At 46.0% G+C, this 16,513-nt stretch overlaps 1 protein-coding gene across 1 annotated transcript; it reads left to right on the forward strand.

Annotated features, from left to right (window-relative positions):
* The first annotated feature begins 213 nt into the window (after positions 1–213).
* Positions 214–977, forward strand: LOC119281952 (cysteine proteinase inhibitor 4-like). The gene has a single exon (XM_037562342.1). It carries the CDS (start codon positions 305–307, stop codon positions 764–766), a length of 462 nt encoding a protein of 153 aa, XP_037418239.1. The 5' UTR covers positions 214–304; the 3' UTR covers positions 767–977.
* The last annotated feature ends 15,536 nt before the right edge of the window (positions 978–16,513 follow it).

A 16,513-nucleotide genomic window follows, 5' to 3' on the forward strand; every position in this document is an offset into this window, starting at 1 on the left:
CCTATCCTTCCGTCCCGCCGCGGCGCGGCTCATCTACCCGCCTCTGTATGCGTACCGGCGCACGCCATGCCGTCATGCGATGCATGGACGCCTGCCGCGCGCCGCATCCTTCCATGCCGCAGCAATGCCTTTCCGTTCCCAGCACCACCGCACCACGCCTCTATATATGCCGCCCACGGCACCGCACACAGCCACACACACGACACACCTGAGTATTCATCCTCATCAAGGAGCACAGCGTCAGTCCTAAGTAGCAGCATCAGACCACCAGTGATCTAGCTAGGACAGACACAGTCCACGTGAAATGGCTCGGGTGGTTGGTGCCTCCGGCGCTTGCGCGCTGCTCGTCGTCCTGCTCGTCGCGTGTGCCGCTTCCGCAGCGCGCACCGAGCCGGGCGCCGCGCGGCAGCTGTGGGACGACGGGAGGAAGGTGGGGGGAAGGACGGAGGTGAGGGACGTGGAGGGCGACAGGGAGGTGCAGGAGCTTGGGCGGTACTCCGTGGAGGAGCACAACCGGCGCCGGGAGGAGGGCTGCGAGGGCGGCGGCGGCGGCGTCTGCGCCCGGCTGGAGTTCGCCCGCGTGGTGTCCGCGCAGCGCCAGGTGGTCTCCGGAATCAAGTACTACCTCCGTGTCGCGGCCGCCGTGGACAACGGCGCGGGGAGCAACGGCATCAGCGATGGACGCGTGTTCGACGCCGTGGTGGTCGTCAAGCCCTGGCTCCAGTCCCGCGCGCTGGTCAGGTTCGCGCCGGCCGACTCCAACTGAGCAGCTGCACGCGCGATCGGACGAACCGCTGCGTGCTTTTTTGCGCCCCAGAGTGTGCAATGTACACTCCAATAGCGAAGTGTGAGCTAGAGTTGACCGCCAGAGTATACAGGCGGTCAAAGTTTTGTAAGGTCTCCTGGATAAAAAGTTTTGCAAGAGATGAGAGGGTCGAAATAAATACTACAATATCGATAAGAATGTTTTGCTTCTAGTACTAACTGATGCCATGTGCTTCTAGTACAAACTTCGTACACACGATAAGATCGACAACGGGGAACTTACCGAACATTCGGAGAAAGCCCAGGCAGTGCTGAATCATTTTGTGAATCTTCTAGGAGAAGAAAACGTGGACATGACTTATTGAAAAAATAGTTTCAATAAAGTCCTAATTCGTGTCAAAAAAATTTATATAATTTCCAATCAATACACACACAATGTTTATAAATTTTATCATGCTCTCACTTATTTCTTGTAAATACAAGCATCTCTACCTTAAATCAAATTATCTGACCATTTCATCAAGGCAAATATATCAACGTCACTATTCTTGCTTCAGTCTATTAAAGGATCTCTTGAAGTTTACACACTAACTAGCATCCTCTGGATTGACAAAATTATGGGAATTCTTTTTGACATCCGTCTATTATATCTTATAATTAAAATATATAGTAATTGTTAGTTTAATTCGAACTGACTTTAAGACGAGACAATCTCATCATAGTCAATTCCTTGATCTTGTAATAAACTATTTGCAACAACCAAGCTTCATAAAACATTTTTAACTTTGTCAGTTTATAGAACCATTACTATGCGTTAGACTCTAAATCTTCTGGAGGGTTTATCAAGTTTTAAACTTGAATTATGTATATGGATACAATCTCGAATTACTTTGGTATGTAGCCAATTCTGGAGTCCGGGCCCATTAACGTTTCTTTGTGTTTTATAGGTTCATTGAACAACATATCGTCTGCACACCATGAAGGTTTACACGAGTTTGCCCAACATATATAGTTCAATTGCAAGTTCGATCAAAATCTCTATATCTCATGTAGAGGCTTCCGTATCAATCATGGTAGGAAATCATGGAACTACTTTCATTTGTTCTTTCATTTGACCCGATGACGAAGAATCTATAATCTCGTAGAGTTTCACTGTCCTCCTACTCGCTCTTTTGCAGAAAACATTTTCTTCAAAATTTACAATCAATGCTTGTCGACCCAGAGTCGAAATCTGCATTGGATGATCTATCTGATCATAAGTAATAGGCACTTGCGACAAAGTAAAGTATTTAGGCATTGCAGGCATTGCAGGAGCAACGACGTTCACTTCCCAACTGACACACTAGGATAACCCTTTGCACTCGGGGTCAGCAAAAATCAGGAGCAGACCTTACTCCATCGGATACCCATTGTGCGGTTTATCATCATCCTCTTTCCTGCTCTTGCCCTCATAAGCCACGGATTAACCAGACATCATCCTTTTCAAGACCCTGCACTACCAAGTGGTGTGCTTTGGGTAGATGAGAATTCCTTCCTCATCTTTTGTGATATGGATGTGAAACGACTTGTCTAGAATATCAATTTCTGTGTTCGCCTTTTTCCGAGGTGTCCACTCCTTCTTGTGGTTGCCCTTACCCTTATTCTGGTTGGGTATCACAAAGCTTGGCGTTGCTGACACCGTCATTGTCATCCAACTTGCACTTGTTTTTTTATGGTTATCTCAGTTTTGGCGCAACTGATCATTATTCACGTACTCAGTAGACTCGGCACATCCCGTACCTCTCATGACTCTATCTTATTCTTTGCCATTCACTTAACGGTTGGCAATATCTAGCCGTCCGTTCAGGGATAAACATCTAAAAGACCGAGTTTAAAGCTCAAATCAGGATATCTGACACCTTGTTTGAAGGCATGAATCACTTGATGCTGTGTAATGTTCTCTACCGAGTTATGAAGAGTGGTCCACCTCTGATTGTACTCACCAGAGTCTCACACAGTGTCTCGTTCTGCATCCAGGTATGCATATCTAGGTATGCACTTGCGCCAGTATTCGGGACAAGCTATCTCCAGGACCGAATGGTATCAGTGGCATTTTGTGCTCGTGTGATCAGATTTTTCTCCACTCGGTTCAAACGTTCCCTCTCACCCAAAGTGTCCAATCGAGCTGCCTCTAGCAGTAAACCTACAAGCATGGATGTGTCAATCAGTGTCTGCAGTGCTTGTTTAGACTCACGCGAGCGTTGCCAGCTGCTCCCGAGTGAGAGCACCAATGCCATCGTAGGCACAATCACCATTGTCAGCATCATCCTGGTTGTGTCTTGTGCCATCACGCATCGCGACACACGGTTCGATGCTAGTCGATCTGGCCGAAGGGTATTTGCCATAAATACTTCTGCTTCGGCAGCAGGGCTACCATATCTCTTGTCATCTTCTACGATGGATACAAAAAGAAACGATTAGGTAGAATGCATCATTGCTACCTTTTTTGCCGCCGCAACATGAAGAACAGTGGGGTGGATGGGATTTGCCGGAGCGCTTCCTGCGGCAACAAACGACAAGCAACTCTACGACACAATATGGAACCGGCTCCTAGTGGTACAACATGTTGGAGTCATCAACGTGGTAGTGAGTGATGATATGAACAGGCAACAACTCGCAATTCAGCGGGGCCTCGAAAGCCACGCCGAATCATCAGCAATGAAACCGGTGTACCCGAAGAAGATGATCTTTTGAGAGAGGAAATCAACGTTGGTATTTGATAACGAAACCATTTGCACCATGGATCAAAAGATGCAGGTCCCCAAGGTGGGCGCCAGGTGTCGTGGTTCTAAATCTAACAGTAAGAGAGGGAGTGTAACAATGCTTGATCTTTCAAGATGTAGATGGGTGACACAAGAAGTATACAGGTTCATGCCCCTTGACGGTGGAGATAACAACCCTAATTATGTCTCATGGGGAGGTGTTCTTGCGTACAGATTTGAGAATACAAGGGTGTCGAACGTGTAACTGGCCACCAATGGTAGGCTTATATATATTGTGCTATATGAAGAGGCCATTATCTAGCTACGTTACATGTGTGTTAATGAGTAATAGTCTGTGTCCACTACTGAAGGAAATGGCCATCCATTATCAACAATGATGACAACCAGTAATGACAGACATTAGTGCATAGCTAGTGTTGCGCTTCTCTAACACTTCCATCAACACCCTAGCTATTGGCATTCTGAGTGAACCAAGTGAAGTCTCACCCTTAGAGGTGCAAACCGAGTGACCATCATCCAACTAATGAAATTCCTCCTATGGGTTCCCACATCGAATGATTAAACCCCTTTATCACTATCATTGAAATGGGTTGCAAATGACAACGGGCTTGGGCCTCCATGAGCCTCATTTGGGCTCTATATTGACAAGGGCCTAACCGGTGGGGGGTAATATCGACATCTAGCACATGACAATACACTACTTGCAAAATACTACTGTTGCATTACTCGCCGCTTGGACCATCTCTCTTCGCAAGGGTCGAAGGGTCACGTGCCCGCTTTCTAACTGATCCCCTTTAAAATAGAGGAGGATCAAGCCAAGCAAAGCTTAGTGGAGTATATTTACTCCACTAACTTTTGGTCGAACCTAATCGATCCCCTAAATATAACAGAGTAAAATTTATTTTTCTAAACTTACGCAATTCTAGTATACATTGCAACTACATATTAGCACGCATATAGAAACAAAACATAAGTACGAATGTTCAAGCAAATATGAATATAGTTTACAAATCGGATTCAAAGTTTACAAACTGAATTATTCAAATTTAAACACATTGAATGGTCCAAATGTAGCAAATAACATGTGAAAGAACTACCAGGAAGCGCTATGAAGTTGCCAGTGATGCTCAATAAGATCTTCTTGTAGTTGAGTATGAACTTGTTGGTTCTCGATCCTATGATGCTCTTCAAGGAATGCCATGATCCTATTTGGATCATACTCTTGGTCAACTGGATTCCCATTTGTGATGTACTGAAAGTTCTCAGGCATATCCATCTCTTCTTCAATGTTCATGTTTTTTAGCAATATTCAATGATCATGTTAAGCAATATGATGCAGCAAGTCATGGTCTGCCACAGAACCTTGGAGCTCCAGTACTTGGCAGGGCCACGAACAATTGCGAAGCGCTTCTGAAGCACAATGAGGGCTCTCTCCACATTTTTCCTAGTAGCTTCTTGACATTGGGCAAAGTGAATATTTTTGTTACCTTTTGGATGCGAAATTGTTTTGACTAATGTGGCCCATGGTGGATAGATACCATTCGCAAGGTAGTAACTGATCGAGTAGTTGTGCCCATTGACTGAGTAGTTGCAAGTAGGAGCATCTCCTGTAATAAGCCTAGAAAATAGTGCTGATCTCGACAACACATTCAACTTAGTGTGAGAGCCATGTAAACAAAAGATTGAATGCCATATCCAAAATTTCTTCATTGCAACTGCCTCAAGAATGATCGTTAGATTGGTGCAGTGGCCTTTGTACTGAACCTTCCACCTTGCAGGACAATTCTTCCATGTCCAGTGCATACAGTCAAGTGATCCAAGCATCCCTGGCCATCCTCTTGCTTCACTCTCTGTCATTAGCATCTGGGTGTCTTCCTCGTTGGGTGCTCTCAAGTACTCCGGGCCAAAAACAACGATATCTACTTTAGTGAACCTTCGAATGGCCTCCAAAATTGTGTATTCACCAATGCGGACATGGTCGTTAATTGCATCGGCCGAACACCCACATGCCAAGACTTTAACAGCCGCACTGCACTTCATCAGAGGGCTTGCACTTATCTCTCCACTTGCATTCCTTTGGAGCTTGAACCAGTCATCATACTTCTCAACGTATTTTGCAAATGGTCGAAAAAAGACTTGTGTGCATCCGAAAGCGCCGGTGAAAGTACTTCTCCAGATAGGTTGGATTTCGAGAAGTCTCTCATGATCTTGGCATGGCCCTCTGCTCTATCACGGTTGATGTGTATGCGGCCAAACTGTGATCCTTTCCAAGGCCGCTGAATATCATAATTGAAAATCATGCCTAAAATGGTTTCAAAGTCTTCGTCTCCTTCTTTCTCTTCGTTTGATGACAATTCCTCGAAAACTATCTGCCTCAACCTCTTCATCTACAATTCAAACGGCTCGGTTCAAAAAGAAACGAACGAAAAAACTCACCTAGGCAAACCGATGAACACTTGCGGTACGGTGGTGGTGCACCAAGCAGCTACCGTCGTTTCAGCCAAACGGGCAGGCGGCAAAGCGTGGGTGTGGCCTGCAGCTATGTGCAAGCAAAGTCAGATGCGGTGGCCGCCAAAGAGGAAGAAGATAAGAAGTAATCCAACGGATCGGCTATGGCAACGGCAGCAGCGTTTCACCTTGATTCCTACAACGACGACAGGGACCAAACGGGCTTGACGTTGGGCAGAAGGGCGTCGAGGGCCAGGGGAGGCAACGAGGTAGCGGCGGGGCCGACGGGCGGTCGCCGGTGAAGAGGTAGTGGCGGGGGGAAGGGTAAGACGAGAGAGAGGCTCAGCTTTTCCTCCGAGCAGTAGCTGCGAGGTAAATTTTGACACGGGATAAACGCCGAATGATAATTGTCTTCTTCTATTCGGTTTAGGGATCGGCTAGGTACCGGTTAGAGGAGTAAAACCGAATATATTCTCTCAAACGCGGGATATGCTCTAATTAGGGCGCACAGGAGTATCGACATGTCGATTGTAGAAAGTCCGTGCAATGCAGATGCGATGACCTTGGTTCAAAATAATGAGGATGCACCATAGAGGCAAGGGCAGGGCTATACCTGGCTTGTTGTGAGCTGAAAGGTCTTAAAATCCCTCTTTCGCAACATAACATGTCAGATTTCATTGCTTGGAGTTATACAAAAAATGGTATGTTCTCGGTACGGTCTGCTTATTCCCTGGAGTGGAATGATCAGTACGGTAGTAAACTAAAACACTCTAACGGGATGGGGCGAACTACACCTAACCCTATTTGGTGTTAGATATGGAAATTATCCTGCTCGGCAAAAGTCAAAATTTTTATATGGCGTACGTTACATGGCACTCTCCCATGCCGGGCAACACTTACTAATAGACACATGAAGGTCTCGCCCCTTTGTCCTACTTGCTCTCAGGGTGTAGAATACACAAAGCACATGCTTTTCCTATGTACTAAAGCAAAGGAGGTTTGGAAGAGGCTAGGAATAGATGAGATTATTGGTAGATCTTGTGAGGTTGATCGTGTTGGAGAGGCGATACTGGAATACCTTTTAGTTCTTCTAGATCAAGATTTGCGTATTATGGGGTACCAAAATGTACGAGAAATGATAGATATTTCAGCTTGCTATCTATGGTGGCAGAGAAGGAAATTAGTGCACAAGGAAACAACTCAGAATGCAACTCACGTATCAATGGGGATCATAGCCCTCACATACAATTTTGTAAATGCATCATCTTCAAAGGCATCCATGAAAAAAGGGGGTTGGCATTGTCTGTTGGGGAACGTTGCATAAAATAAAAGTTTTCCTACGTTCACCAAGATCAATCTATGAGTTCATCTAGCAACGAGAGAGAGGAGTGCATCTAAATACCCTTGTAGATCGCGAGCGGAAGCGTTCAAGAGAACGGGGTTGAGGGAGTCGTACTCGTCGTGATCCAAATCACCGGAGATCCTAGCGCCGAACGGACGGCACCTCCGCGTTCAACACACGTACGGTCAGCGTGCCGTCTCCTCCTTCTTGATCCAGCAAGGGGGAAGGAGAGGTTGATGAAGATCCAGCAGCACGACGGCGTGGTGGTGGATGCAGCAGGGTTCCGGCAGGGCTTCGCCAAGCGACTACGGAAGGAAGAGGTGTAGCAAAGGGGGGAGCGAGGCGCCAGATGTGAGGGTGCGGCTGCCCTCCCACCCCCCTCTTTATATAGGGACCCCAGGGGGGCGCCGGCCCTAGGATATGGGATCTCCTAGGGGGGGGGGCGGCGGCCAAGGGGGGAGACTTGCCCCCAAGGCAAGTGGAGGCACCCCCTCCCCTAGGGTTCCCAACCCTAGGCACAGAGGGGCCCCAGGGGGGGCGCACCAGCCCACCAGGGGCTGGTTCCCCTCCCACTTCATCCCATGGGGCCCTCCGGGATGGGTGGCCCCACCCGGTGGACCCTCGGGACCCTTCCGGTGGTCCCGGTACAATACCGGTGAACCCCGAAACTTTCCTGATGGCCGAAAATCCACTTCCCATATATAATTCTTTACCTCCGGACCATTCCGGAACTCCTCGTGACGTTCAGGATCTCATCCGGGACTCCGAACAACTTTCGGTTTGCTGCATACTAATATCTTTACAACCCTAGCGTCACCGAACCTTAAGTGTGTAGACCCTACGGGTTTGGGAGATATGTAGACATGACCGAGACGGCTCTCCGGTCAATAACCAACAGCGGGATCTGGATACCCATATTGGCTCCCACATACTCCTCGATGATCTCATCGGATGAACCACGATGTCGAGGATTTAAGCAACCCCGTATACAATTCCCTTTGTCAATCGGTACGTTACTTGCTCGAGATTCGATCGTCGGTTCCCAATACCTCGTTCAATCTCGTTACCGGCAAGTCACTTTACTCGTACCGTAATGCATGATCCCGTGACCAGACACTTGGTCACTTTGAGCTCATTATGATGATGCATTACCGAGTGGGCCCAGAGATACCTCTCCGTCATACGGAGTGACAAATCCCAGTCTCGATCCATGTCAACCCAACAGACACTTTCGGAGATACCTGTAGTGCACCTTTATAGTCACCCAGTTACGTTGTGATGTTTGGTACACCCAAAGCACTCCTACGGTATCCGGGAGTTACACGATCTCATGGTCTAAGGAAAAGATACTTGACATTGGAAAAGCTCTAGCAAACGAACTAGACGATCTTTGTGCTATGCTTAGGATTGGGTCTTGTCCATCACATCATTCTCCTAATGATGTGATCCCGTCATCAATGACATCCAATGTCCATAGTCAGGAAACCATGACTATCTGTTGATCAACGAGCTAGTCAACTAGAGGCTCACTAGGGACATGTTGTTGTCTAAATATTCACACGTGTATTACGATTTCCGGATAATACAATTATAGCATGAATAAAAGACAATTATCATGAACAAGGAAATATAATAATAATCCTTTTATTATTGCCTCTAGAGCATATTTCCAACTGTCTCCCACTTGCACTAGAGTCAATAATCTAGTTACATTGTGATGAATCGAACACCCATAGAGTTCTGGTGTTGATCATGTTTTGCTCGCGGAAGAGGTTTAGTCAACGGATCTGCGACATTCAGATCCGTATGTACTTTGCAAATATCTATGTATCCATCTTGAACATTTTCACAGATGGAGTTGAAACGACGCTTGATATGCCTGGTCTTCTTGTGAAACCTGGGCTCCTTGGCAAGGGCAATAGCTCCAGTGTTGTCACAGAAGAGAGTGATTGGCCCCGACGCATTGGGTATGACTCCTAGGTCGGTGATGAACTCCTTCATCCATATTGCTTCATGTGCTGCCTCCGAGGCTGCCATGTACTCCGCTTCACATGTAGATCCCGCCACGACGCTCTGCTTGCAACTGCACCAGCTTACTGCTCCACGATTCAACATATACATGTATCCGGTTTGTGACTTAGAGTCATCCAGATCTGTGTCGAAGCTAGCATCAACGTAACCCTTTACGACGAGCTCTTCGTCACCTCCATAAAGAAGAAACATGTCGTTTGTCATTTTCAGGTACTTCAGGATATTCTTGACCGCTGTCCAGTGTTCCTTGCCGGGATTACTTTGGTACCTTCCTACCAAACTTACGGCAAGGTTTACATCAGGCCTGGTACACAACATGGCATACATAATAGATCCTATGGCTGAGGCATAGGGGATGACACTCATCTCTTCTTTATCTTCTGCCGTGGTCGGGCATTGAGCCGAGCTCAATCTCACACCTTGCAATACAGGCAAGAACCCTTTCTTGGACTGATCCATTTTGAACTTCTTCAATATCTTATCAAGGTATGTGCTTTGTGAAAGACCTATGAGGCGTCTCAATCTATCCCTATAGATCTTGATGCCTAATATGTAAGCAGCTTCTCCAAGGTCCTTCATTGAAAAACACTTATTCAAGTAGGCCTTAATGCTGTCCAAAAGTTCTATATCATTTCCCATCAAAAGTATGTCATCTACATATAATATGAGAAATGCTACAGAGCTCCCACTCACTTTCTTGTAAACACAGGCTTCTCCATAAGTCTGCATAAACCCAAACACTTTGATCATCTCATCAAAGCAAATGTTCCAACTCTGAGATGCTTGCACCAGCCCATAAATGGATCGCTGGAGCTTGCATACCTTGTTAGCATTCTTAGGATCGACAAAACCTTCCGGCTGCATCATATACAGTTCTTCCTTAAGATAGCCGTTAAGGAATGCCGTTTTGACGTCCATCTGCCATATCTCATAATCATAGTATGCGACAATTGCTAACATGATTCGGACGGACTTCAGCTTCGCTACGGGAGAGAAAGTCTCATCGTAGTCAACCCCTTGAACTTGTCGATAACCCTTAGCGACAAGTCGGGCTTTATAGATGGTAATATTACCATCCGCGTCCGTATTCTTCTTAAAGATCCATTTGTTTTCTATCGCTCGCCGATCATCGGGCAAGTCTGTCAAAGTCCATACTTTGTTTTCATACATGGATTCTATCTTGGATTGCATGGCTTCAAGCCATTTGTTGGAATCTGGGCCCACCATCGCTTCTTCATAGTTCGAAGGTTCACCGTTGTCTAACAACATGATTTCCAGGACAGGGTTGCCATACCACTCTTGTGTGGAACGTGTCCTTGTGGACCTACGAAGTTCAGTAGCAACTTGATCCGAAGTACCTTGATCATCATCATTAATTTCCTCTCCTATCGGTGCAAGCACCACAAGAACATTTTCCTGAGCTGCACTACTTTCCGGTTCAAGAGGTAGTACTTCATCGAGTTCTACTTTCCTCCCACTTACTCCTTTCGAGAGAAACTATTTTTCCAGAAAGGATCCGTTCTTGGCAACAAAGATCTTGCCTTCGAATCTAAGGTAGAAGGACCCATTGGTTTCCTTAGGGTATCCTATGAAGACGCATTTTTCCGACTTGGGTTTGAGCTTTTCAGGTTGTAGTTTCTTGACATAAGCATCGCATCCCCAAACTTTTAGAAACGACAGCTTAGGTTTCTTCCCAAACCATAATTCATACGGTGTCGTCTCAACGGATTTACACGGAGCCCTATTTAAAGTGAATGTAGCTGTCTCTAGAGCGTATCCCCAAAATGATAGCGGTAAATCGGTAAGAGACATTATAGATCGCACCATATCCAATAGAGTGCGATTACGACGTTCGGACACACCGTTACGCTGAGGTGTTCCAGGCGGCGTGAGTTGTGAAATGATTCCACATTTTCTTAAGTGTGTACCAAATTCGTGACTTAAATATTCTCCTCCACGATCTGATCGTAAGAACTTTCTTTTTCGGTCACGTTGATTCTCTACTTCATTCTGAAATTCCTTGAACTTTTCAAAGGTCTCAGACTTGTGTTTCATCAAGTAGACATACCCATATCTACTTAAGTCATCAGTGAGAGTGAGAACATAACGATATCCTCCGCGAGCCTCAACGCTCATTGGACCACACATATCAGTATGTATGATTTCTAATAAGTTGGTTGCTCGCTCCATTGTTCCGGAGAATGGAGTCTTGGTCATTTTGCCCATGAGGCATGGTTCGCATGTGTCAAATGATTCATAATTGAGAGACTCTAAAAGTCCATCAGCATGGACCTTCTTCATGCGCTTGACACCAATGTGACCAAGGCGGCAGTGCCACAAGTATGTGGGACTATCGTTATCAACTTTACATCTTTTGATATTCACATTATGAATATGTGTAGCATTACGTTCGAGATTCATTAAGAATAAACCATTGGCCATCGGGGCATGACCATAAAACATATCTCTCATATAAATAGAACAACCATTATTCTCGGATTTAAATGAGTAGCCATCTCGCATTAAACGAGATCCAGATACAATGTTCATGCTCAAACTTGGTACTAAATAACAATTATTGAGGTTTAAAACTAATCCCGTGGGTAAATGTAGAGGTAGCATGCCGACGACGATCACATCGACCTTGGAACCATTCCCGACGCGCATCGTCACCTCGTCCTTCGCCAGTCTCCGCTTATTCCGCAGCTCCTGCTGTGAGTCACAAATATGAGCAACGACACCGGTATCAAATACCCAGGAGTTACTACGAGTACTGGTAAGGTACACATCAATTACATGTATATCAAATATACCTTTAGTGTTGCCGGCCTTCTTGCCCGCTAAGTATTTGGGGCAGTTCCGCTTCCAGTGACCCTTCCCTTTGCAATAAAAGCACTCAGTCTCAGGCTTGGGTCCATTATTTGACTTCTTCCCGGAAACTGGCTTACCGGGCGCGGCAACATCTTTGCCGTCCTTCTTGAAGTTCTTCTTACCCTTGCCTTTCTTGAACTTGGTGGTTTTATTGACCATCAACACTTGATGTTCTTTCTTGATTTCTACATCTGCCGACTTCATCATTGAAAATACTTCAGGAATGGTTTTCTCCATCCCCTGCATATTGTAGTTCATCACAAAGCTCTTGTAGCTCAGTGGGAGCGACTGAACGATTCTGTCAATGACCGCCTCATCCGGGAGGTTAATGTCCAGCTGGGACAGGCGGTTGTGCAACCCAAACATTTTGAGTTTGTGCTCACTGACAGAACTATTTTCCTCCATCTTACAACTATAGAACTTGTCGGAGACTTCATATCTCTCGACCCAGACATGAGCTTGGAATACCATTTTCAACTCCTCGAACATCTCATATGCTCCATGTTGCTCAAAACGCTTTTGGAGCCCCGGTTCTAAGCTATAAAGCATGCCGCACTGAACGAGGGAGTAATCATCAGCACGTGACTGCCAAGCGTTCATAATGTCTTGGTTCTCTGGGATGGGTGCTTCACCTAGCGGTCCTTCTAGGACATATGCTTTCTTGGCAGCTATGAGGATGATCCTCAGGTTTCGGACCTAGTCCGTATAGTTGTTGCCATCATCTTTCAGCTTGGTTTTCTCTAGGAATGCGTTGAAGTTCATGTTGACATGAGCGTTGGCCATTTGATCTACAACACATATTTTGCAAAGATTTTAGACTAAGTTCATGATAATTAAGTTCATCTAATCAAATTATTTAAAGAACTCCCACTCAGATTTGACATCCCTCCAGTCATCTAAGTGTTACATGATCCGAGTCGACTAGGCCGTGTCCGATCATCACGTGAGACGGACTAGTCATTATCGGTGAACATCTCCATGTTGATCGTATCTTCCATACGACTCATGTTCGACCTTTCGGTCTCTGTGTTCCGAGGCCATGTCTGTACATACTAGGCTCGTCAAGTTAACCTAAGTATTTTTGCATATGTAAAACTGTCTTACACCCGTTGTATGTGAACGTAAGAATCTATCACACCCGATCATCACGTGGTGCTTCGACACGACGAACTTTAGCAACGGCGCACAGTTAGGGGGAACACTTTCTTGAAATTGTTATGAGGGATCATCTTATTTACTACCATCATTCTAAGTAAACAAGATGCATAAACATAATAAGCATCACATGCAATTATATAGTAGTGACATGATATGGCCAATATCATATAGATCCTTTGATCTCCATCTTCGGCGCTCCATGATCATCTTCGTCACCGGCATGACACCATGATCTCCATCATCGTGTCTCCATGAAGTTGCTCGCCAACTATTACTTCTACTACTATGGCTAACGGTTTAGCAATAAAGTAAAGTAATTACATGGCGTTAAATCATTGACACGCAGGTCATACAATAATTAAGACAACTCCTATGGCTCCTGCCGGTTGTCATACTCATCGACATGCAAGTCGTGATTCCTATTACAAGAACATGATCTCATACATCACGATATATCATTCATCATTCATCACAACTTTTGGCCATATCACATCACAAAGCAATTGCTGCAAAAAACAAGTTAGACGGCCTCTAATTGTTGTTGCATCTTTTACGTGGCTGCAATAGGGTTCTAGCAAGAACGTTTTCTTACCTACGAATAACCACAACGTGATTTGTCAACTTCTATTTACCCTTCATAAGGACCCTTTTCATCGAATCCGCTCCAACTAAAGTGAGAGACAGTCACCCGCTAGCCACCTTATGCAACTAGTGCATGTCAGTCGGTGGAACCTGTCTCATGTAAGCGTACGTGTAAGGTCGGTCCGGGACGCTTCATCCCACAATATCGCTGAAGCAAAATAAAACTAGTAGTGGCAAGAAAGTTGACAACATCTATGCCCACAACAGATTTGTGTTCTACTCGTGCAATAGAGAACTACACATAGACCTGGCTCATGATGCCACTGTTGGGGAACGTTGCATAAAATAAAATTTTTCCTACATTCACCAAGATCAATCTATGAGTTCATCTAACAACGAGAGAGAGGAGTGTATCTACATACCCTTGTAGATCGCGAGCGGAAGCATTCAAGAGAACGGGGTTGAGGGAGTCGTACTCGTCGTGATCCAAATCACCGGAGATCCTAGCGCCGAACGGACGGCACCTCCGCGTTCAACACACGTACGGTCAGCGTGACGTCTCCTCCTTCTTGATCCAGCAAGGGGGGAAGGAGAGGTTTATGAAGATCCAGCAGCACGACGGCGTGGTGGTGGATGCAGCAGGGTTCCGGCAGGGCTTCGCCAAGCGACTACGGGAGGAAGAGGTGTAGCAAAGGGGGGAGGGAGGCGCCAGATGTCAGGGTGCGGCTGCCCTCCCACCCCCCTCTTTATATAAGGAGCTCCTAGGGGGGCGGCGGCCAAGGGGGGAGACTTGCCCCCCAAGGCAAGTGGAGGCGCCCCCTCCCCTAGGGTTCCCAACCCTAGGCGCAGAGGGGGGCCCAGGGGAGGGGGGGGGGGCGCACCAGCCCACCAGGGGCTGGTTCCCCTCCCACTTCAGCCCATGGGGACCTCCGGGATGGGTGGCCCCACCCGGTGGACCCCCGGGACCCTTCCGGTGGTCCCGGTCCAATACCGGTGAACCTCAAAACTTTCCCGATGGCCGAAAATCGACTTCCCATATATAATTCTTTACCTCCGGACCATTCTGGAACTTCTCGTGATGTCCAGGATCTCATTCGGGACTCCGAACAACTTTCGGTTTGCTGCATACTAATATCTTTACAAACCTAGCGTCACCGAACCTTAAGTGTGTAGACCCTACGGGTCCGGGAGATATGTAGACATGACCGAGACGGCTCTCCGGTCAATAACCAACAGCAGGATCTGGATACCCATGTTGGCTCCCACATACTCCTCGATGATCTCATCGGATGAACCACGATGTCGAGGATTTAAGCAACCCCGTATACAATTCCCTTTGTCAATCGGTACGTTACTTGCCCGAGATTCAATCGTCGGTATCCCAATACCTCGTTCAATCTCGTTACCGGCAAGTCACTTTACTCGTACCGTAATGCATGATCCCGTGACCAGACACTTGGTCACTTTGAGCTCATTATGATGATGCATTACCGAGTGGGCCCAGAGATACCTCTCCGTCATACAGAGTGACAAATCCCAGTCTCGATCCATGTCAACCCAACAAACACTTTCGGAGATACCTGTAGTGCACCTTTATAGTCACCCAGTTACGTTGTGACGTTTGGTACACCCAAAGCACTCCTACGGTATCCGGGAGTTACACGATCTCATGGTCTAAGGAAAAGATACTTGACATTGGAAAAGCTCTAGCAAACGAACTAGACGATCTTTGTGCTATGCTTAGGATTGGGTCTTGTCCATCACATCATTCTCCTAATGATGTGATCCCGTCATCAATGACATCCAATGTCCATAGTCAGGAAACCATGACTATCTGTTGATCAACGAGCTAGTCAACTAGAGGCTCACTAGGGACATGTTGTGGTCTAAATATTCACACGTGTATTATGATTTCCGGATAATACAATTATAGCATGAATAAAAGACAATTATCATGAACAAGGAAATATAATAATAATCCTTTTATTATTGCCTCTAGGGCATATTTCCAACATTGTCCCCTAGGGGTTTCGTGAAACTCAATGTAGACGCCTCTTTTGACCATGACATGCTGAATGGTACGATCGTGGCGGTTTTGCGAGACGACAAAGGTAGGTTTATTGCATGAGGAAATGAAAAGATTGACCATTGCGCGGATGTTCTGATGGCAGAAGATTTAGCCCTCAAATTTGGGCTAACACTAGCGCAAAGGACAGGGTGCAATCGCCTAATCATCAACTCAGATAATCTAGAGGTGATTGAGACCATGCAGGATGGAGGACTGTCAACGGGTGCGGCAACGGCAATTTTCGATGGCTGCTTCCACTACGCATGTGATTTTATCATGACTAGATTCGAACATTGTAATAGAGAGGCAAATAGAGTAGCACATGAACTTGTTAAATTAGCTAGATTTCTTCAACTTCAGATTGGTTCGAGGAGCCTATCAATGAAATTATACTCTTCCTCACAAACGATGTATTGGTTATTTCTAATGAATAAAGTTTCGTTTTATTTTAAAAAAACTGCCTTCTTGTATTTGACTTTTTTCCAG

This window comes from Triticum dicoccoides, chromosome 3B (assembly GCF_002162155.2).
Source record: "Triticum dicoccoides isolate Atlit2015 ecotype Zavitan chromosome 3B, WEW_v2.0, whole genome shotgun sequence".
Taxonomy (NCBI): Eukaryota; Viridiplantae; Streptophyta; class Magnoliopsida; order Poales; family Poaceae; genus Triticum; species Triticum dicoccoides.